General features: G+C 43.0%; 4 protein-coding genes across 7 annotated transcripts in view; all 4 read right to left on the bottom strand.

The window, feature by feature from the left end:
- Window positions 1–703: 703 nt before the first annotated feature.
- Window positions 704–8,582, bottom strand: LOC135433738 (glycerophosphocholine phosphodiesterase GPCPD1). Of its 3 annotated transcripts, none has more exons than XM_064689970.1 (2): window positions 8,434–8,582; window positions 704–3,043 (listed from the first exon to the last, which is right to left on the bottom strand). In XM_064689970.1, the coding sequence occupies exons 1-2, from the start codon at window positions 8,443–8,445 to the stop codon at window positions 1,136–1,138; spliced, it is 1,920 nt and encodes a 639-aa protein (XP_064546040.1). In that variant the 5' UTR covers window positions 8,446–8,582; the 3' UTR covers window positions 704–1,135. The 3 variants fall into 3 exon arrangements, with proteins under 3 accessions (XP_064546040.1, XP_064546038.1, XP_064546039.1); XM_064689968.1 differs by lacking the exon at window positions 8,434–8,582 and adding an exon at window positions 5,531–5,867; XM_064689969.1 differs by lacking the exon at window positions 8,434–8,582 and adding an exon at window positions 3,860–3,937.
- On the bottom strand, window positions 8,541–10,891 carry LOC135433739 (tRNA (uracil-5-)-methyltransferase homolog A). The gene is made up of 4 exons (XM_064689971.1): window positions 10,620–10,891; window positions 9,275–10,568; window positions 8,891–9,212; window positions 8,541–8,828 (listed from the first exon to the last, which is right to left on the bottom strand). Exons 1-3 carry the CDS (start codon window positions 10,824–10,826, stop codon window positions 8,899–8,901), a joined length of 1,815 nt encoding a protein of 604 aa, XP_064546041.1. The 5' UTR covers window positions 10,827–10,891; the 3' UTR covers window positions 8,541–8,828; window positions 8,891–8,898.
- A 245-nt stretch (window positions 10,892–11,136) lies between these two features.
- Window positions 11,137–13,000, bottom strand: SmydA-2 (SET and MYND domain containing, arthropod-specific, member 2). Its single transcript, XM_064689594.1, has 3 exons — window positions 11,889–13,000; window positions 11,555–11,816; window positions 11,137–11,492 (listed from the first exon to the last, which is right to left on the bottom strand). Exons 1-3 carry the CDS (start codon window positions 12,903–12,905, stop codon window positions 11,182–11,184), a joined length of 1,590 nt encoding a protein of 529 aa, XP_064545664.1. The 5' UTR covers window positions 12,906–13,000; the 3' UTR covers window positions 11,137–11,181.
- Window positions 13,001–14,173: 1,173 nt separating this feature from the next.
- Window positions 14,174–22,422, bottom strand: part of nkd (naked cuticle) — a 45,867-nt gene continuing 37,618 nt past the window's right edge. The window contains exons 2-5 of one of the 2 annotated variants that reach the window (XM_064689735.1): window positions 20,677–21,188; window positions 17,724–18,578; window positions 16,612–16,967; window positions 14,174–15,989 (exon numbers count right to left, since the gene is read on the bottom strand). In XM_064689735.1, the coding sequence (XP_064545805.1) occupies window positions 14,981–15,989; window positions 16,612–16,967; window positions 17,724–18,578; window positions 20,677–21,188 (2,732 nt within the window). In that variant the 3' untranslated portion in view covers window positions 14,174–14,980. The remainder of the gene's footprint in view (window positions 15,990–16,611; window positions 16,968–17,723; window positions 18,579–20,676; window positions 21,189–22,422) is intronic. The other variant, XM_064689736.1, reaches the window with a different exon arrangement.

The following is a 22,422-nucleotide window of genomic DNA, read 5'->3' as shown; positions in this document are numbered from 1 at the left end:
GCATAGGAATGATCCGGCGAAATCTAAATTCTTTTAGGAAAACCTATATTACCAAGTTTCCAAACTTGGCATTCACGAGTTTTTAGGTTTTTTTTTACTTATCAAATACATGAAAATACCATTAATGGAAAACTTGTTTGTTTTTCAGACCGAGCTTATTAGTCATTATTCTTCTCATCTATCTGCAAACTGGTCTCATTGGACTAATTTTGGATCCACCATCTGGTGGAAATAAAGTTTTACTAGCAGGGTATTTGGTCTTCGATGTGCCGAATCAGTTATTCTTTCGAGTTGCTTTTAGTGCTGCTTGCATATTATATGTGTTTTTTTTTTAATTTCATTAACATTCCGCTTTTTAAAATACTTTAATTTATTTATTGTTTTTGCTTGTGTTTATAATTAAATCTTTTTCTCTTCATAAAATATTGTAAATAGCAGTGAATTTATATAAAACACGCTTGAAAAATTATTGTACTTTTAATAATATACAATTCTGCAGACGCTTTCGCACATAAACATATTGTAAGAGGTATTTTTTTTGTTTTTCTTTTTTTAAGATATTTTAAAGCATTTTTCTGTGCTCTCTTTTGTCTTTTAGTTTTATTTATATCAACATTATTTATTTTTATTTGCAGAAGAAAGTGCAAAAATAAATAGAGTATTAGCGATAAAAGATCGGTAACTGGATATCACTTGACCTACATTGTTAGCTTTAGTTGAAAGTTTATTTAGATTTACATTTTATAGAATTTTTACTATATATGTATATTTCATTTTTCCCATCCCTGAGCACGCCTTTTCTGTACAATTTTCTGCTATGCTTGCTTGTTGCAATTTGAATATATAATATTAATAAATATAAAAAAACAATTTATAAGCTTAAATCAAAATACGAATATAGCTTCAATTGGACTTAAGCTGAGTTCACATTGGCATAGATTATTAGAAAATATCAATTCATTAATTGCTACGTTTTTTAGTTATTTACATTCTGGGCAAGAGTACAAATTATTTACATATTTTATGGAGCAGCTGAAGATAAGCTTGAATCTCCTTTGGATGTGACCTCAGCCCAGTGCTTAGACTACGATTACCCGCCTGACGGACCCATTCCCTGCCTCGGTCCGCCATCCCCTTACATCCTGCATTGAGCCTCGAACTCGGCGAGCAGCGCGCTGGAATTGAAGAACGATCGCTGCTTGTTCTCCGGCATATAGAGATCGCTGCGATCGTAGCAGGTGGCTGTCGCTCCGATCTCTGTGAAATACTTGACGCGCTCCTTTGAATTGCAGTCATCGCCCCAGATGACGGCAATCTGTCCCTGGTCGCGTGCCTGCTGCAGCATTTGGGCCGCATTCTCGCCCAGGAAGTCCTCCGCATGGGGCGCAGTGCCCGCCAGTTCGAAGGCCTGCGCGTTGTTAACGGCGGCCATGAAGTTGCGCGTGCGCAGATCGCTGAACGGCTGCCATTTCTTGGTCTCGCCCTGGGTAAGGAACATGACCGGAAAGAGGTTCTGCTTGAATCGCAGCATGGTGCACATGTCCGCATCGAAGCTGGAGAAGATCAGGGGACGCCCACAGCCGAATTGAATGACCTCGTGCAGCACACGATCGGCAAAGAAATTCTTATCAATGGTCTGCTCCGCTTCGGAGCCGCCGCCCTGGCGACGCTGTGGCCACTTGATCTCCACATCGATGCCCAGCGATTTGGGCAGCTGCTGTAGCACCTCCACCAGTCTGGGAAAGATGCGATGCTCCACACGTGGTTCGGCATTGTGTGCAGGATATTCCTGTACTTTGCCATTGATCACCGAGAAGATGCGCAGCCGCTTGAGCAGCTCATAGTTAATGTCCTTGATCAGCACATACTCCAGCTGCTCGGGCTTCTCGATCACCTTGCCCGGCGGCGCGGTGCGCAGGCCAAAATCGTGATAGATCACGGGTATCCCATCGGCCGTCAAGTGGACATCCAACTCAACCATGTCCGCATGATGTGCATGTGCGCTCATGAACGAGGCAATCGTGTTCTCTGGCTCCAGCGGCGCCTCGGCAATGTAGCTCTTGCCGTTGCCGCGATGGCCTACATCCAAATTGGGCCAGCTGCGAGGCCAGTAGTGGGCATAGGTGTTCTTGAAGTCCAGCGGCGAGTACTGATAGGGGTGGACCAGCACGTAGGGTAGTCTCAAGCGGGCCAGCGTCTCGTCAGCCCGTTGGGCGGACTTGATGTGCAGCTGGAGCAGTCCCTCGCTGCCCGTTAGCTGTGCAGTACTCAGGCTGGCGGTGCCAAGGAGCTCGTGCTGCAGGCCATAGCACTCCAAGCGGAAGCTCTGGTGCATCATGCGATCCAGCGGCAGGGTGATATGAAAGATGACAATGTCGCCTTTGGTATAGGATACGCCATGCGCCGGCTGCAGCTGCAGCTGACTCTGGCCATAAAGGTGTTTGGTGTATTCCACAACAAGTCCAGGAGACTCCTCGACGGGCACAACTTTGAGCTGGACGTGCTGCGGATCAAAGGTCTCAATGTCATGGACCTGGAACATCTTCTCGCCATTAAATTTAAGCTGCACAATTGCCTCATGGTTCAGCCAGCCGCGATGCACCTGAGCCGTGGACTCATCCACATGGGTCAATCCAAACACATCCAGCGGACTGTGGCTCTGCTCCTCCATGGTGGCGTGCAGCACGCGTGGCTTGAAGTGCGTCTCCCAGCGACGTATTTGCTTGTAGCCGGCCGCATTCTCCACGTACACGAAGTAACGATACTCCAGCTGGCGGCACGACTGAAGCCGCACGTTGGTCTGCCAGGTGAGGTCATCCAATCGATCCAGGGGCACACAGCGCGACAGCTGCCACTCGCCCAGCGCTTTGGCGTCGCCTGTTAGAGCCAGTTGTTCCTCTGGCGCCAATGGCGCCTGTAGCCGTACATTAAACTGCCTCAGAGTGGGCTTGCAGCTGGTGGAAGGGGCCGCCTCAACCAGCTCGTTGCCAGTAACATAGTTTGAGGCAGCGATGGCAGCCGCAGCGTCCGCATACGAGGCACACTGCAAGACAGATGAGACGACAATGCCAAGGATTAATAGGGAACCAAGCATGGCGACAACTATGAAATCCACACTACAACTGACTGCGAAACGCGGCGGGCAGCGGCTCAAATATGATGTGACGACTCTTTCCCTCTCTCCCTCTGATAAGGAAGCTTTGCTAGCGTCGGAATCAGTTATATTCTATGAAAATAGATCGCAGGTTATCGGACGCGTTTTAAGTCGCGCCCGCTGTTTAAACAGCTCGTGACTTTGGCGCAAGTGCAAACAAAATCACGTGTTGCCCCCTAAGAGATCAGCGAGATAGAGAATAGGCGCAAGTTTCAACAGCTCTTAATCAGCTACAAGTTCAGCTTGTTAATCAAACTAGAGCCACAGCGCAAATGTACCCCGATCCATAGGTACATATATGTATATGGATTCTAAATATTCTAAGCATTTTATTTTGTCTGATTTGTAAGCGTAGACATTTCTATTTAGCAGACGACAGACACGTGAGCGTACAACAAGCATTAACCCATTTACAACATGTCGATATAGTCTATAATACTTTAAAAAATTATAAGATTATTTATGTTGCTTCCTTTGTGTGCCACAGTCATATAAAGGAGAAAAATGGGGGACCATAGAGAATAAAAGCATTATGAAATATTTAATTTTCAAAGGCAAGACTTAAATGTCAAACTTCACTCGAAATGACGTTTTCAATATAAACAAAACTCATTTATCAACTGCTGCAAATTGAATTTAGAAGAAACGCTATTTACCGCTAAAAATTCGCGTGCGTTTTCAACCGCTTTGTGCCGCGCGATTTACCTGCGTATGAAATCGCGCGCGCAAGTGACGTAGTTGTGGCTGTAGCTGCAAGCAGCGCTTCATGACGTCACCGCCGCTTCTGTTAAGCAACCTGCCCGCTGTCACGCTGTCTCCCAGCAACCAATACGGTATATTCAAAATTTATGCAACTTTTAAGGGGCTAAACTCATAAATGTGACAATAATTTAAAGGCTGTTTTTTCTCGCACTGATTTGGATCACGTGTTAAGGCCGCGATTTTGTTTTGATCAAGTTTTCTTCTTTTTTTTTTTTTTTTTATTTATTACAGTTTCACCAGAACTGAGCGCCCACGCGATGAAAGAGCTCGAAACGGGCCGACAGCAGCGAATGCTTTGGCAAAACACGCAAATCTACGTAGAAAACAAAAGGCAAGAACAACAGCTAAACGAATTTCTGGCAGAAGAGTTCGAGATGAAAATTGTGAGGTTTGGCATTTACTATGCCAAGTATATGTACGACTTGCCATAGTATATGGCCTATAGTTATGCATAGTTTTCCGCATGTTCTGTGTGATTTTTCCTCGCCCCAATCCCGTTACGGTCTTGGCACAATTAGCGGAACCTTGCCAACGTTTAAATATACCAAATAACATTTGGCAACGCCTTATCTGCAACAGCAAAGCGAACAGAATGCAAACAAAAGAGAGGGGGGAAATATGAAATAGTATTTGATTCAAATTGTTTTTTTGAATGTTGTTTGTAACATGCAAACTAATTACATTATATTTCGTCTTTATTGCCGTGGCACGTGTTGGCAACAGAATTATATACCATGTGCTCTCCCGCTTCCTCTCACTCTCGCGCTGTTGAGCTTTGGCACTCATATGTTTTTTGTTATGGGAAATTTCATGTCAAAAGCTTTTTTTTTTGGGAAGTTCGTTTGGGTATATTTACATGCATGGAATAAGGCTAGTTCTTTATTTCTAGGGTTTACTTTAAGCACCGTTCTTTTTTTTTTGCATTGATAAGAATCAAGGCGCACTTTAAGTGTGCCTGATAAATTAAATATTTAGATTAGGCTTGTAAATCTAATAAGTCGCAATCTTATCGAAGTACATTGAGAGCCACTTCTGTAGACAAGTTTCTCCGAATACACTGAAACCCGATAGCAACAGCAATTGTGGCATGGACACGTGACGGCGTGCTTTGCAACATGCGGCACTATTTGCAAAGCTTTTACACGCAACTCGACGAGGAGGCGCATACGAAAATGAGGGGCGGACATCGTAGGGGTTAAATTTGTTGATGAGTCAGCTGCTTATTGCATATATCAATTTCCTGTACAAGATATCATATATGTTTAGCTGCAAGTGAAGCCCACTATAGTTTCAGGTGGTCCCGCATTGGTTATAAAATAAGTTGCGAGATTATATGTAGCTATAAACTAAATTCCAAGCTCATATTTTAAGCACTATCAATTACTATTCCTTCGCTCATATTACATTTTAGCGCTTATTGATTTTACTAAAAAAGAAGAGTATTTTGCCCCGACAAAATGCTAAGGGGACACATTTGCATATTACAAAAATGTTGACCTTCAATTTTCCCAAAATGTCAAACCAAAGGCAATTGCAAAATGCACTCTTGACGTCAATGTGATCCCAATGCGCTCTCTGGCTTAGGTTTAATATAAAAAAATTACCCATAATTACATTTTGCATGTGCTCATCTGGCGTCTGGGGTTCCAACGGCGTTAATAACATTGGAACGGACATGTCTTATGTGCTGGCTGGGGGCAATAACACAGTTTGCTGGGGTCCCAATGAATATTTTGATGAAGAACTTAAAAGTTGTATATCACAGTTAAATTTGCTTTGTATTGTATTTATGCACTACGCGGCGTATGCGCAATTATTTGCTTAGCTAGGCTAGCATTTTGTACTGGAGTATTTGAAAAATTCTTTTAATTGTTTTTTGTTGATGGTTGTTTTTTTTTGGTATCCTTCTGAGTTTGTTTGAAGCTAGGACGTTCTAGACGTTCCGTCGTCGTCGCACCGACGTTGCAGTCGCAACTGTTCCAAGCGCTTTTGTTGTGCGCGCAATTTAAACGAATTCTTTTTATCGTAAACAGCTCGTGCGGCGCAGAGCTTTTGCTGCCAGTTTTCATTGTGTATGTGCCGACGGCGACGACATAAACGTTGGCGTTGGGTTTGTTTTGAATTTCGACTCGGGGGTACAGTTGCTGCTTTGGCTTTTTAAAAATGTTGTTGGCCTCAGCAGTCGGCAAAAACAAAAACAAAAACACTTCATAAAACGTGTAGACGCGTATAACACATACTATGCCCTGGGTGACTTTACAATGCTCTTAAAAATTTCAAGATAAGTGTAATATTCAAACAAAGAAAGATATAAAGGAAAAGAAAGTACTCATGATTATTAAAAAAAAAAAAAAGTATTAGAATAATAACAAGTGTTTATTTGGTACCTACGCCTTAATTGGTTCACATCAATCATTAAAAATAAACAATATTTATAATTAATTTATGAGTAGCTGAGATCAAAGTCCTCTAAGCTTGACAAAAAATGATAAGCAGTATCATCGCCTTCAATAAACTTCTTAATATAATGGCAAATAGCTACCGAGGTTCAACGCGTCATGCTAACCACAGATTATCAGGATGCAGCCTCAATAGCTTATAGAGTATACGTGAAACGCACAAATATTTGTAAACAGCCTTATTTTGCACTACAAAACTGCTCAAAAGCTCGCTTCAAACATAATGTGGGAGCGAGAGATAGAGAGGCAGAGAGCAGACAGCAGCCCAATCTCCAAGCATGCATTGCTCCAAACAGAAACGTGTTGGTCGTGTGCAGACGTCGGCGTCGCTGCCGCTGAGCACGTGTAAAGTTTTGCTTGTGTGTGGGGCGTCGACGACGTTTCTGTCGTGGTCGAGCCCTCCTCCCCAAATGAGATTCTGAGCATGCAAAAGCTTTTGCTCTCCTTGTGTGTCTCTCGCAAACCGGTTCACGTCGGTTGTGTGGTCATTGTTTTCCTTGTTTTTTTGTTTACGTCGTTGTTGATAAGGCAACCAAATGCCAACAAGCGCTTTATTCGACTCGAGAGCTTTTCCGTGCGCAAATTGCTTTGAATTCAAAGCTCTGTGGTCAAGGTCTGCTCTCTATGTGGGCAACGATCGTAATCATAAGTTTATAAATGAATATGTGCGTATGTTGCCAGGCACGCCCCTAAACATAAATATAGACATACATATGTATGTAGATAATTTTTGCATGTAAATATGTATGTTTAATGTTGTTTTTGTTCTGTTTTCCTTGTTTTGTTCCCATTTCTTTGCGTGTGCCTCGCATCGAAGCAGCTTTCGATCGTTTTCGATTTGATTTATTGTATTTGTGCTTAATTTTTTTCTTTTTTCATTTCATTTTACTGCCGCCTTTGCATTATTTGCTTTGTTTTTAAATCATTGTGGAGACAAACACCCCATTAAAGTCTAAAGTTCAGTTTGCAACGCTTATTCAGCTCTCTCAACTGTGCATGTAGATATGTATGTGAGCACACATAAACATACATAAGTACAACATACGACATATTTACTACGTGCGCTCGTTTATTTCAAAACTACGTATGAGGACATTTGTTTTTATCAACATGTTCACAGGCACGTTCATAAGCTATTTTGTTATTGTTTTGCATTAATAAAATATTTATTTGTTTACATTTTTGAAAGCTTTTCGATAACGGATGTTACAAAGCAAAACAATGAACAGCTGCTGAACTACATGCGTGAATGGAATTAAGTAAGAATGTTTCTATCGGGTGCAACCGACTGCGTAATACCCGTTCACAATCCAATAACAAACCCAGATCTAGATTTTTCCGATTCGGCATGCAATCGCCAAAATATTTGAAATCAATTCATCAATTCCAAATTTGTTCAGAAAGCTCTAAAACTGTAAAAGATAATATTAACCCTTTATCTGACTAACAAAATGTACTCGGACGGACGAAAGGTAGCGTGAACGGACAGACGGACAGATGGACAGCAAAATGGACACTTCAGATATTCTCTTTCAAATTAAAACTACTTTGGGATTCTTCTCAATTGGTCAATTGCTTCACCCCACTTGCCTAGCAAAGGTGTATAAAGGATGCATATATATGCCTATAGGATGTATCTATTCCATACTCAAGGTACGACCTAGAAGCATAAACCAGTTTAGTTGACGATATATAGTATGTCATGTACCAAATTAGGTGTCTTAAAGCCATCTTCGAGAAAGACGTACTCATGGAGATAGTCAAAACCTTATTGGCTCTACAGCTAATGCTGATTAAATCTATATGCATATACTTGCATATATATATGCATACACTTGTATATATGTATATATATGCATATACTTGCATATATACCTGCATTTACACATGGGCAATACATATTTAGATAACAATGGTCGGCATTCTGATTCGTTTCTCTTTTTGCTTAGCCTCCATTGATGATCAAATTGACGACAACAAATAAAATGAGAGCATATATGCACATGTTTTATATAAAAAACAAACAGTCTATTTCATTGTTAATATAAAATAGCATACCTGTTCAGACATTATAGCGTTGGGACCACTACAGATCGTCGAGCTTCTAATTAACGTTGGCCTTGGAAGTTGGACGTTGTTTTGAACACTTTAAAATCTTTGTCGAATTTTGGAGTTGCAGCTTGTGGAGGTACGCGCTTAGAACTTTTTTGCAATCACTTCTTATCAAGCTCCCGCCAAGAACTGACGTGAATTGAGAATACTGTTCAGCACAGTTCTTAAACTATTAAACAGGAAGTCACTTTGTCGTACCAGACGCCGGAACAACGTAAATACAATTAAATCAATTTAAAACAATAAAACTCGCAGCCACATGAGCACAAAGAGCCGATGATAGATGTCAGCCTCGTGATAAGCAGCAGAGAGAGAAAGAGGAGCGCTAGGCGAGAGAGGGCCTGCAATAAAGTGATTATCAGTGATAATGTTTTGTGGTCATATATTAATTGAGCAACTGTACCGTAAGCATCACGTTGCTGATGTCACGGCAGATTCATTGGTTTCTTTTGTTGCCTCCGTTGTGGCGTCGCCTTTCACAGACTCAGTGATTTGTGTTGACTTGGACTCACGCTCAAACAAGATGACCAGCTCCGTGTGCGTTGTGTGTGGAAACATGTCGACAGCTACTGCTGTCTTGGGATAAAAGGGTTCCCCTTTGTACTGCTTGGACTCCGGTCTAGCTAACTCTATAAAATTACGCTTGGCACTGTTGGGGTTGCAGGAGACATAGACTAGACGGTTGATGGCACTCGCTGAGCGTATGGCTGCTATGGAACGATTGTCTGTGATGAATTGAAAGACATATTATTTTTAGCAAATTTGGAATCTCTTATTTTAAACTTACGCAGTCCAGCACGCGGCGGATCCACTACAGCTATCAAATCCACTGGCTTGCCTGGCTCCTGTCCATACAAAGCCTCACGCACCATGCTTTTTATAAAGTCATCAGCATTGCCCGCAAAGAACTTGCAATTCTTAATGTCATTAGTTTGTGCATTGTATTCCGCATCCTTGATGGCATCTGGAACAATTTCCACGCCCAGCACCTGTTTGCAGTGCTTGGCAAAGGCCAAGGCAATGGTCCCAGTGCCGCAGCAAATGTCCAGCATTGTTGTGTCACGACTGGGCGCGGCCAAATCTATAGCTTGCTGGTAAAGAACATTTGCACCGGCTGTATTGATTTGAAAGAAGGCCAAGGGGCTGACGCGGAACTGCAGACCCTGTATGGTGTCCGTAATGTGTGTACTGCCGGAGAGATGTGTGACAGGATTGACCATTTGGCCCGCCTCGCGATGCTTGACATCCTGATAGTATAGCGAAGTGCATTTGTGTGTAGTATTCTGCTCCGCCTGCTCGTAAAAAGTTCTTAGCTCATTCTGCAGCTCTTGCTGCTCAGTTTCGCTCAAATTGGACGAGTATATGCCAGCTACCAACATTAGTTCTCCTGTTGCGGTGGAGCTGCGCACCATCAATTGTCGAAAATGACCCACGTTACCGACAGGATTGAAGGGCTGGAACTTTGACTGCCTAACCAGCTGCTGAAAGCTTTGCGCCGCCCATTTCGCCTGCGCTGGCAAATGTGGCAACTGCTGCACCTCGGCTACTTCTACGGAACCGTCGCTGTAGCTGCCCAAACGAAAACCAACAACAATCTCTCCGTCCGAGTTTTTGCCCACAGTGAACTCGTTTTTATTCCGATAGCCATCGACAGTGGGCGAGGGCAGAACGCCATTAAACTGAAACTTATCCAGATGCTGTTTCGCATCGGCATTCAGACGACGGAGTTCCTGGGTGTATTTCTTAAGCAATGTTGCCATCTCCTCCGTCTTTTGCTCCAGCTGTTTTTCGTAGGGCATTTCAGCTAGCGGGCATGTGGCCTCCACCGCAGTGCGCTGGCGCTTTGGCTTGATATCACCGGCATCCTCTTCGCCGCGTCTTTTGTGCAGCGGATCAGCGGATGCTTTGGCTGCCATGGCCTTAAGTATCTTTCCCTTCCACTTGTAGCCATTGAGCATCTCTAGGGCGCGCTGCTGGTCTGCCTGACTGCGAAAGCACACAAAAGCAAATTCCTTGCGTGTGGGTGACTTGATTTTGGTCATGTCCAACTTCAGTGTGTTTTTGAGCAGCTTTTTAAATTCCTGCAGCGGCAAGTTAATAACCTAATCTCTGATTATTCTGCAATAACTTACCCCAATGCCAAAATACCCCATGTTCTTTACTTCAATTTTATAGATTTCCGATGTAAATTCATTGCGTTCCAAATAAGCAAACTCATTGCCGGCTTTTTTCACCTCTTCACCTTGTGCAGTTGCCGCCTCTGGCTGATCTGACTTTTCCGAACTTTCCGCAATACTCTCCGTGAACTCGGGTTGATTTTCTGCTGTAGCCACACTCATTTTAATTGTTTAAAACACAATATATCAATAAAAAGTTTATAAGCACGTGCAACACGTGAAATTCTCTTAAATGATGAATGCAAAATACAGACTCATCGTATATCGATTATATGTGGCGGTCAGCCGACTAACCACAAGACGGGGCGAATTTCGATAATATGTGGCGGCCGGTCGATCAGTCGCACCCAGGAATGCTGTTAGTTCACAATAGCCGCGTTGCCAACCATTTTAAAGATTCAAAAAGCAAAATCAACCTTTTGTTCGCGGTTAACCGTGCCGCTGTGAAACCATATGCCTTATCAATAAAAAATATGTTAATAAGTGGTTTTAATAAACAGTTGTTTTGATTTTGTAGTTATTCAGTACCAACTGCATAGCGTGCCACTGCCGCATCCAACATTTGTCTTCGCTCCGCCAGCATTTGCTGCATCTCCGGTTCATTGTTCATAATGTTTGATATCTCCTGCAGGAGCTCGGCAGCTTGTTGAAGCTTCGCTTGGCACTCGTTGGCGTTCTCCAAGCCAAGGGCCTGTGCCAAAACCGTCTCCTGCATTTCGATCAGCAAATTGCCACGAAAGATGCTCCAGCCGCCATCGAAGAGATTCGAAATCTCCAACAGCTCCTCGCAAAGTTCCACTTTGCGTTTTAGAGACTTCTCACTTAGCTCTACGGAATCCACATTATATATGTATACAAAGTAGATATTATAATATTTAATTGTGTCTCACCATCCATAGCAAATCCCGGCGCATGGCCATAAAGCTGAGTCAAGGCGTATTTCGCCTGGAGAATGTGCGTGTTCGTTTCGTGCAGCTCGACGCGATGGCGATAAAGGAATTCCTCCAGGCTTAGAGGCGTTGTCTTGTCCAGTGCCTCAAGCTCCTGCTCTATTTTAGCATCCTGGGTCAGGAATTCCTTGGCGCTCCTTTTCAAATTGCACACCTCGCATTTCCAGTTGGCCGCAAGTTGTAAAGGGTCCATTGAAATGATCTAAGCGAAAGAGATAGATAGATAAATATAATAAAATTTCTCAAGCTTCAATTATAGCATGTCTGCACTTACCTTTCCCACCTTGCACTTGCCGCATATATGTGCACCGGCAAAGGTGCCCAGCTCGGTGGGATCCTCGCACCTGGCGCAGGCGCAATCGAAGCACTTGACCTGCTTCAGGTGCACGCGTCTCTGAATGGTGCTTCTCAGTGGCTGGGTGTAGGATATGCTGAGGATTTCGCCCTTGGCAATTGATCGCTTGGCCAGGAACACGATATTCATGTCGTCGTCGAAGCGATGCCGCATATTGGGCACACAATCGTGGGCGAACATGGCTGCGCCTGGATACAGGCCGCGCACCTTAACGCATCCGCCGAGCTGCCTCACCTCGAAGGCGTTGGTGTCCAAAATGGCGGCAATGCGCAGGATTTCCAGCTCGGAGCAGTCGCTCAAGCCCAGCACCGTCTTGATGAATGTGATCAGATTGGCGCGCAGCACTTGGTAAAGCGGCGTTTCGAGGCGTTCCTTCAGATGATCCTCCAGCTCGTATAGCCGGGCAAATGCTGCCGGGCTGTTCAGCTTCAGTTGCACGCAACGCAACAGCATGATCACACAATAGGCGGACTCCTTATGCTCCTGCAACTCCGCCGCATTGTAGTTGATCTTGCACTCAAAGTTACTCCCAGCCATGAGCCGGCACTCGGCCAGATGGTAAGGGGATTGCTCGCACTCGGCGCTGCACAGCGGCCAGGTGCAGGCGCTGCATTTGTGATAGTTCTGTGCCGGCTTCTCCGGCGGCAGCAGGTTCTTGTGGCAGCCCAGGCAGAGCGGCACCGATGCCACCTTTGGGCCCACCACAAGCGGCGGCTCCCGCATGATCTGCTCGCCCGCCTTAATGTCCCGCGTGGCGCGCAAATGCCTGCCCAGCGTCTCATTGGAACTCAACTCGAAGCACTTGCACTCACGCTTGTGGCCACGCTTCCAGTGCTCCTTCTGGTGCTCCCGGCTGCAGTAGACGACGCTGCGACAGCCGGCGCACAGCTGTGTGGCATGCGATTGACAAAAGGCACAGGCTGTCGGCGGACTCATCCTCCCTGGACTCGATCTTTGCCAGCTCTACACGAGAATCAACTATTTGGTCCGCCTGTTTGCGTAATGGGCAACGTTTGAAAATTCACTGAGAAGCAAACAAATTGCGACTGGCAGCTGCTGCTTTTGTGTCTCTGGTTCTGGTTCTGGTTGTGGTTGTGGTTCTGGTTGTGGCTCTGTTGGATCTCAATCTTCATCTCTTGTCACTTAACGCACGATGATTTATTATTAGACTTTGGCCGAGGCGCGCACGCCAACCAAACAATACACAATTCGTGTTCTTAGTACACAATTCTGCTCACAATTTACATTTTTCTCAGCTCCGTTTCGCTCTCACCAATTTTTTTTTAGCTTACATATTAATTAGTGTTCACCCGAGGTAACATTTCAATTAAGCGTATTTAAAGCAAATCTATTTCTTATTACAAAAATATCAAAGCTCTTATCCTTCCTAGGTCAAAGTGCACCTGACATGTTAAATAAATTGGGAAGTTATGACCTATATTTGATTATTGGCAGAAAAAAAAGGTTCTTTTGATAACCAAGTTTATAAACTCTAATGAAATTAATTCATAATTGATGATGAACCAAGGCTACAGCTCGGTTTCAAACCGAACCGGTTCGATCGCGAAGTCTCAATTTATTCGTTATTATAAACCGAAACCTTGTAAAAACCGAAACCCGAACTGAACCATATTTAGCTTGGTTCAATATACGAAAACCCACTAAAGAGATCTAGCTGCCAACTATAAATCACTTTGATTTGGCCCATGGCATTTATCTAACCATTTTTGGTAGATTGCAATTTGGGGCAAAGATCGATTGTAGCCCGCATTTTGTATGTGAAAATATCTAGAGCTTGCCAATATTTTCAGAACAACGGGCAGTTGTGAATTCAAAAGTTGACTAAAATTACGAAAATATATAACAAAAGAAGTTTGGAATTAAAATTGGTATCAAACAACGAATCCTAGCTTAAAATCGAAATATATATGTATTTAATCAGATCTACTAGGAATATATATTAATTTATATAAATTTAAAACCATTTAAATAATATGCCATTATTTTTTTTTAATTTTAGCAATTCAATAATTTATTTAGTATTTCTCATAAATTTTCTATTATATGTGTGTTTATATATATATTTATTTATATATATGTGTGTGTATTTATTTATATGCAGATAATTAATGTATTGTTTAATTGGAAATCAGTCTTTTTTATTTAAATAAGAGTTAAATGCATTTTGTTGTTGTGCTTGCTTGTCGATTGATTGATTGATGAAACGTTTCAAAAAAATTGAATAATAATAATAATGATAATAATAATAAAAAAAATAATGATAATTGAACTATAATTTATGGTTTTTTGTTGCATTGTTGCGTGTCTTGTTGGGTTGTTGTTGCTTTTACAAATTAAATAGTATTTTAAAAGTACATAAATAAACCTAAATGGAGGCCATAATAATAATTATAATAATAATAATAATAATAATAATAATATTTATAGACAAATGTGGCTCTCTATACACATAAAAGCGGCGCATAAAATTTTCATATAATAGACAACAAATATGTTTGTTTTTTGTTTTTTGTTTTCTTTTTAGTTTTCAGTGAATAATTTGCACTAAACAATAGTTGTTTCTCTTCATTTGTTTACGTTAATTTGCTTTGTTTATACACATAGTACAGCAATGATATGTTGCTAGGCTGTTGTTTGCATAAGCGAAGCAATCGATGCGATGGCTAATGAATGTTTCAATTCTTGCTAAGGCAGAGGCGCACAAAATCTTAACATTAGCTCTAGAGGATTATAGATTAAGGGATTTGCCTAACATTTGCATGGACATGGCATGGAATTCAGATTCGATTTGATGCTTGAGAACGGCGAGAGTTGCCGGAGCTTGGGGATACTCTCTATTTATTTGAATCCCTCGTTGAAGCAGATAAATAATATCATCTTGGATTTTAGTTTGTTTTCTCGGGAATCGTAAAATGCTAATTAAATTACAAATTGCGCTACATTAATCATAAGAAACATAAGCAACATTTATAGTTTGTAGTTTGTAGTCATTAGATATCGTTCTGCTCCTTAAAGTGATGATAGTGATGATGTATATGCTCGTGCACATAGCGATGTATCATAGAGCTGGAGGCGCTCGTATCCAGATCCACGTCTGCGGCCAGCTGAGCCGAGGGATCGTCGGCATCCTTGGCCGTTGTCACGGCGGCGACCTCGGCGACAGCCTCGCCCACCTCGTCGTTCAGATCGATGAGCGTGTCCGTGGAGACGACCTTGCTGGGCGTGCTGGTCAGCATTGGGCTGGCCGGCAGCTCCTCCTCCTCGCTGGCCAGCAGATGTGCACACTCCAAGGCATCGCCATAGATCTTTGAACCCGCCGAACTGGAGCTTGAAGTAGCCGGACGACACGAATCCCGAGTGGCTGTGGGCTTCTGTTGTGGCATCTGCTGTTGCAGCTTGTGTCGCTGTTGACGTCGCTGCTCCCGCTCCTTCTGCTGCAGCTGCTCACTGAGCTTGGCATAGATGAGATTGCCATAGTTCTTGTAATCCTTGCTGCTGCGCTGCTGTTGCTGTTGCTGCTGCTGCTGCTGCTTGTTGTGAGTGCTGCTCTTCTTGGGTATGGGCTGTACGGTGGCCACATTGCTGGGCGTTGCTGGCGGCGAGTGGGCGGCGACGCCTCCGCCACAAATCGTGGCATGCAGAAACGAATCGTAGCCACACAGATTCAGCTTGTTGTGGGCGCTGTTGTGGCTATGCTGGGCGGCCACCACGGCCGGATTAATGGCCAGCTGCTGATGGTAGATGGGTATATGCGGCTGCGGATGATATAGACTGCTGTTGACCGTATCGTGCCCGGTATGCGCCTCGATATGATTGCCCACCGGCGATTGCGTGGGCGGACTGCAGCTGAGCGGCGACTGAGCGCTCTGCGGACTGTGGTTCGCAATTAGCGTCGGAATTTTCGATCCGGTATTGCAGCGTTGGCGTTGCTGTTGTTGTTGTTGTTGTTGTTGTTGTGCTGCCGGTTGCCGTATGGGACTCACATTTGCTTGGGGTTTTCTGCAAAACACAAAGGGAACAAGGTTTTAATTAGCTGGAGCTGGATTATCTTAGGGCTCTGTTAGGTCGCCTTTCAAACAGATACAAAAATAAATGAAACAAACGAAATGGCTTAAAAAAATGAATTAATTAATGAAAACTCAAAAGCTGTGGACAATCTTGATTCAAGCAAGATTTGCTTTACTTTGCAAGAAAATATTATTCAATAATTTAATTAAACACAAGATTCTATTTAAATGTCATTTATGTGAATTTGCCTTTGCCTAATATTTTCTATTGACGTCAGTTAATGAGTTAATGTACTCAAATTGAACTAGATTTTAATCCCAGACTGAAGTGCGCTACTTGAAATATCTTTAGCCATAAGATTATAAAAAAATATATTTAAAAATACCTTGAAATAGAAAATGACTTCCTTCTACACTTAACTTAAGACTTTCCACTTTACCCAACCCAGAGCTAAATGTGAATTGCTTTGGCTTAGATCTTCAAATATTACTTCCGTCTAGTTTGCTCCGAGTTCACATTAAATCAAGAGTCAGTCTCCATATTGTTCGCATGCATCTTTGATCTATTTCTAGAATTGTCTTCTTTTTGCCCCCTCTTCGTGCTTGGCTCTTACCCATTTAGCTGAAAACACAAGCGATTCTTTTCCATGCTCTCCCTGATGATGCTTATTAAATCGTTGCGATTCAGCGCCGACTTCCAGCACTCGGCGGACTTGCGCTGCTGCTGGCCCAGCAGCGATTGTGGGCGTGGCTGGCGCAATTGGACGCCATCGAGCATCACATCGCCCAAGGGTGGCGAGGATGAGGCGCTCTTCTGAGCCTGGCCATGAGTCGAACTGGCCAGCTGCTGCTGCTGCTGCGGCTGTTGTTGTTGCTGCTGCTGCTGCTGTTGCATGTGGCGATTCTGCCAGCAGGAGTCGTTGCCCACGGACAGGCTGCGCTGACGCGTTTCGAGGCAGTGATCCTGGTACTGCACGGCGGGTCGCGGATGGGCGAAGTGATGCAATCGTGCGTAATGAGCGAGTCAACCAAAAACGAAAAGAACAGTACAAACAAATTAAAATTAAGAAAATGAAATAATATTTTAAAGAAATGCTATGCAAATAAATAAATAAACACAATGGAAACGAAATCAAAAGAGCGACATTTTCTAGGGCCTCGACTTACTCTGTGACAAGTTCTTGAGCTTAACTAACTTTTCACTTTTTACAGGCAACTCTAATTAAGTTTGTTTTGTGACTTTACAATTAAAATTCTGTTTGTCCTACGATCAAGTTATTTTTATATAATTTATAGTAATATGTTATAATAATATAAGAAACCATGTCTGTGTCTTAGATGATTTGCCGTTGAATCTCTGACTTAAAATTATTTCGTATGCATATATTCTTTCTCTGTCCTTGTCTAACTCTCTGACCCTCTCATTGTTAAGACAGTTCCTCTAAGTCTCATACTGTATCTAGTTACTTGAATTCATGAGAATCGCATAGGAAGGCGATGCTTATTTGAAAGAAGAGAACATATTATGCCTGGTTATTGTGCTTATCTCATTTTCTGCTATTTTTTGTTTACTAATACTTCAAATTAAGCTCCAAAATATATATTTACTAATTCCACCTGTCGAATATCGTTTGATTGTTCAGTGAATCAGTAAAATATCAAGTCCAGTCATTGTCTGCTTCAGAAGCTAAAGTATTTGATTTGCATTTGTGTACCTTGCGCTTACCTTTTGTTTTCTCGCCTTGCGCAGCATTTTGACGCGCTGTGTTGCCTGCTTCATGTAGACATCGTGGCTGTGGTGTTGGTGTCGCTGCGAGCGCTGTGGACAGTCAACGACATCGACTGCCTCCTTGTTGGCACCGCTGCAGCATTTGAGATTCAGCATATTCTCGCAGGTATTGTGGCCATTGTCCGGCGTGTGCTGCTCCGGCTGTGCCTGTCCGCTGCAGCACTGCTCCAATTTAGTATTGTTCCTCAGATATCTGGGCTTTGGCTGCTTGCCACTGCCACTGCCACTGGGCTGGTGCTCGGCATTGACGGCACCAGCAGCAGCAGCGGCAGCGGCAGTAGCAGCAGCAGCAGCTGTTGCCAGCTCCTTCTCCTTGTCACTGTTGCTGTCATCGTCCTCGTCATCGGACTTAATCAGTTTGCGTGGTCGATGCCGATGCTGGCGGCGTGCGCCGCCGGATGTTGTTAGTGCCACGCCATTCACTGTTTTTGACATGGCCGCCAGCCCCGTGGGCAGCTTCTTCAGTTTGCTGCTGCTGCTGTTGTTGTTGTTGTTGCTGCTGTTGTTGTTGATGCATGTGGAGGCTGCTGCCGCCGCCGCCGCAGCAGCTGCCGCCGCCTGCGATTTCGATTTGCCTTCCGGACTGACGGTGAGGCGCACGTTAATTGTCTTGCTGCCACAGTGGGGCACCACCACGGACTTGCCAATGGACTCGTATATGGTATACACAATGCCGACAATGTCGTCCTTTGTTATTTTGCCATGATGCCCATCCAGATCATAGAATGTGAATGAAAATTGCAGCGGCTGCGACGATTTGCCACCCTCAACGGATACATCGCAGGTGAATTCCTATTCGCATCAAAATATTAGATAGAGAACAAAAAGTTGATGTGAGTTGAAGTTGAAGTTATTTCAATGATTTTTTAGAGACTTTAAATGAACAAGGATTTGGATTTTTATGCCCCTTAAATATATGTTTTTCTTTTAATTTTTTATTAGACGAATAATCCGAATAATTATAATTAAAAATTGATTAAATATGAACTACCTAAATACTCTTAAAAGATTTCTGTGATGCAGCTGCTTCAACGAAATTGAACTTATGTGAGATAATTCAGGTTTGCACATCTAAAAGTTTTTCAGAGCCATTTAAGCTGCACATAACTTTCAAGCTATTCACAAATATTGCCAGCTGAGCGAGTGCTAAAAATGCAAATCGAGTGCAATACTTAACTTTGTTTAAAGTGCATAAGAGTGCAAAAATGAAAATAAAATACATAAAAACACTACTGTAGCATTTACCCACACACCGCCGCGCAGCAACACAAGCAACTAACAAGCAATTTAAAGCGCCCGCCGAAAAGTATGCAGCACTTTTTGCTAACCCAGTGGGGAACTCTCAGCACGAGTGGGTGCGTGTGTGTGTGTGTGTGTGTGTGAGGCAGAGCCGCAAACACAAGTAGAGCAATTACCAAGTAACAGTAACAGCAAGAAAAACAATAATGTCTGCAAGTAGATTCGAAAATTGTGGCCATAATTTGACTAAATATTTAATTTCTCGCACGCTGCGCCACAAACTGCAGCAGAAAAAGAAACAAAAAGGAAATAAAATGAAATGAAACAGAGCAGAGCAGCGCCCCCCCCCCCCCCATTTTGCCATTGATAAAGTGCCGGCAGCGACAACCAGCAAGCAGCCACACTTCCGCACTACCCCCCGCCCCTCCAACAACTCCCACTTGAAATAGAGCGGGAGTCGCGCTCGTGCGAGAGCGAGAAATAAATATAATTTTTAGCTACTTGGCTTGAAGATTTTTAATTGCCTTTAAGTGCTTTCGCTGCGAGTTTTCTTGCTGTGTTTTATTGTTTTGTTTTTGTTGTTGTTGTTGTTGTTGTATTTTCTGCGCTTTTAATGGGTTTTATTGAATTTTAATGTTTTGATATTTTTTTGGGCTGCAGACAGGCGAATGTCTCTTACGGTGGGTGGTAATTGAAAATTGCCGGCAACATTGTGTTAATTAAACATTCTCCCCCAAAGCAAATGTTTAGCTGCGTTCGCTGTTGTTGTTGTTGTTGTTGGTTGGTTGTTGGTTTTTGTATCGCAAACCATTGAAATTTTAATTAAAAGCACATTTAAAAGTTGAGTTTATGCGCTGCCGCTGCCGCTGCTGCTGCTGCCCAGTGGGTCATGAAATATGGCAATGCGGCAGCAGCAGCAACAACAAACAAACCAACAACAACAACAACATCCAGTTGATTAAACTTGACCAGCAGCAAAAGAACTGAAGCGCAATTGAAAACACAAACCACATTTGCACCTGGTTGGGGGTCAATTGAAAATGAAAAACCAAACATAATTTAAATTATATGCGTTCATTTTATAGAGCCTGCCAATTACCAAGGCAGGCAATCAAAAACAACAAATAAAGTTTAAAAAAAATCTAAGCAATTTGTTCAATTGCAGAACCAACAAGCTGCGAATGCTGTAAAATGTACGCATATATAATATAAACAAATAAACTCTATATTTAATAATTAGCATTTGTAATTGGAACCAATTTCAGCTAGAAATTTATGACAATCTCATAAAACCGATTGTTTTATTTGATATGAGTTTTGTAAACAAGCAAATGTACCAATTTATTTTATGGGAAACTCAATTTCTACATAAAACCTATTAACTCATTTTTAATAATATTCAATTCAATATCACGTCTTTTAATGCTCTCCTAAGATTTTCTCTCCAATTGAACAGCAGTTTATAATAAATATAGTTTAGTATAATTAAATTGGTATTTGATTTCTAATATATCCTAAAAGCAAATTAAATTGGTATATGCTTTCTAAAATATCCTTCAATCTCAGTTTTTGCTTTTTTTAAGCAATACACATAGTAAAAAATCGCACATTTAAACACAATTCGATTCAATTGGGCAATCTTTGCACTCACCTCCAGACGGATGCGCTCCTCCTTGCTGTGGTGATGCAAATGTCGCGAATATTGCGGATGTGTTGCATGTGGCGTAGGCATTGCCGCTGCCGCATCAACCACATCCTCCTCGGGCTGCTGTGGCATATTTACATATTTGCCATGCTTGCCATTCGAGCTGCTGCTGATGCGCAAGTGTTTGCTGTGGCTGCCGCTGCTGCTCATGTCCTGCTGCTGCAGCTGCTGCTGCTGATGCCGGGTCACATGATGATGATGATGCTGCTGCTGCTGCTGGAGTGGCAGATGCTGTTGCTGCTGTTGTTGCTGCTGCTGTTGCTGCTGCTGCTGTTTGGCTGCGGCCGCGCCAGATGCATTGCCGGGAGGCGTTGTGATTATATTAACCACGGGCGTTCTCAGTTGTATATTATTGTCACGTTCGCTGACCAGCAACAAATCTGGCGGCGCACTGCATGAGGATGGGGCGCGCACCTGATGATACATCAGCTCCTCCGAGTCTGTGGTGCATTCCTGAACTGTGGGCGAGCAAGATAGAAAGAGAGAGACGTTGAGTACCAGATATAGATACGTTTTAATTAAAATGCAAAGTGGCATGAAATTGACGTCGCATCCAACAGTTGCACATTGTTGTTGCTTATCTAAAGTCCGAACCCTCCTTTACCCCCTCTCTTGATTGTATATCTAATCTGTGCCCCTGTCCCGTAGCCGCTGCTTGGCGGTTGGGCATTTTTCTTTTGGCGGCACATTTTGCCTTTGACTTTGTCTGCGGCGGCGGCTGCTTGCAATTTATTTGCAATTTGCACAAAAACACATTAAAAAAATAAAAACAAAATAACAACTAAGAAACTTTTATGCCTCAACGCCAACACAAAGCGATGGCGACCAGGCGCAGCAGCCAGACAAACACTTGAAAGGCGACTGCGCCGAGAGAATTCCTAATTAATGACGTCGTCATCTCAGTAGAAGTCGCTGCCGTCGTCGTCGACAGTCCGAAAAGTTGTTGGGTTTTTTGTTTGAAAATTCTACAGCATTATCCAAAAAGACGCGGCCCACAAAAGTCTGGTCGCGGGCCAGTCAAAAGTGTTGGCCATTTCATTACTCATACGCCGCGTAAGCCGCAGCAAAAACTTGACTCGCGCTCATCCTGCACTTCGCAGTCTACACTTGGGGTCTGCCTTATTTTAAGCTCTGCCTTGCCTCGCTTCGCTTATACCCCTTTTAATTAATTAAGTAGCACACAAATTGCCAGTTCTCGCCGCGCCCGCAAAGCTGACCCAATTTCTCATTTCACTCTTTGGAGTGCGAGCTCTGCGGCAGGACATGATTTTTAATTGCATAAGCATTATGCAGACGAGTCCCAGCTAGATGCTTTGTTATTTCCCAGCCGAGAGTCGAGTCCTTCAAAGCGACGACAATTGAAGACAATTACCCAAAGTGCCGGAGAAAATGAGTTGTTGCTCGCAAAACTATTGTTGGTGCAGGGCGCTCGACTTGAAAAGTGGATGGCATTGTTTGCCCGGATCACCTGCTGACCTGATTTTGTGCATGTGCAAAATATGGAATTCTGCGAAATCTGACTGTATTTAAGAAAATGCACTTTCGTTTTTAGCTAAGTTGCAAACAGGTTCGAAACACGCTTTCCCATCTTCTATTAAGAAACGATCCTAAAGCTGGTATAATTAAATAAATAACATCTACTCTCAATATACAAGGCCAAAAACCAAACTTTAATAAACAAAAATTTTTAAA

The sequence above is a fragment of the Drosophila montana genome, unplaced genomic scaffold, assembly GCF_035044405.1.
Source record: "Drosophila montana isolate Dmon_TW-CO22-7 unplaced genomic scaffold, ASM3504440v1 contig_3218_1, whole genome shotgun sequence".
NCBI classification, from domain to species: Eukaryota; Metazoa; Arthropoda; class Insecta; order Diptera; family Drosophilidae; genus Drosophila; species Drosophila montana.
The sequence above is the reverse complement of the archived record's forward strand: the minus strand, read 5'-3'. Positions and strand labels throughout refer to the sequence as shown.

Coding starts and splice junctions, on each gene's coding strand:
- LOC135433739 (XM_064689971.1), bottom strand. CDS start 10,826: ATGAGTGTGGCTACAGCAGAAAATCAACCCGAGTTCACGGAGAGTATT. Junction 10,569..10,619: donor TGGGGTATTTTGGCATTGGG/GTAAGTTATTGC, acceptor TTGCCGCTGCAG/GAATTTAAAAAGCTGCTCAA. Junction 9,213..9,274: donor TCCGCCGCGTGCTGGACTGC/GTAAGTTTAAAA, acceptor AATTCATCACAG/ACAATCGTTCCATAGCAGCC.
- LOC135433738 (XM_064689968.1), bottom strand. CDS start 5,593: ATGTCCGTTCCAATGTTATTAACGCCGTTGGAACCCCAGACGCCAGAT. Junction 3,044..5,530: donor CAGATGAGCACATGCAAAAT/GTAATTATGGGT, acceptor TCTGTCTTGCAG/TGTGCCTCGTATGCGGACGC.
- SmydA-2 (XM_064689594.1), bottom strand. CDS start 12,905: ATGAGTCCGCCGACAGCCTGTGCCTTTTGTCAATCGCATGCCACACAG. Junction 11,817..11,888: donor GCAAGTGCAAGGTGGGAAAG/GTAAGTGCAGAC, acceptor TCTTTCGCTTAG/ATCATTTCAATGGACCCTTT. Junction 11,493..11,554: donor GCCGGGATTTGCTATGGATG/GTGAGACACAAT, acceptor TGGATTCCGTAG/AGCTAAGTGAGAAGTCTCTA.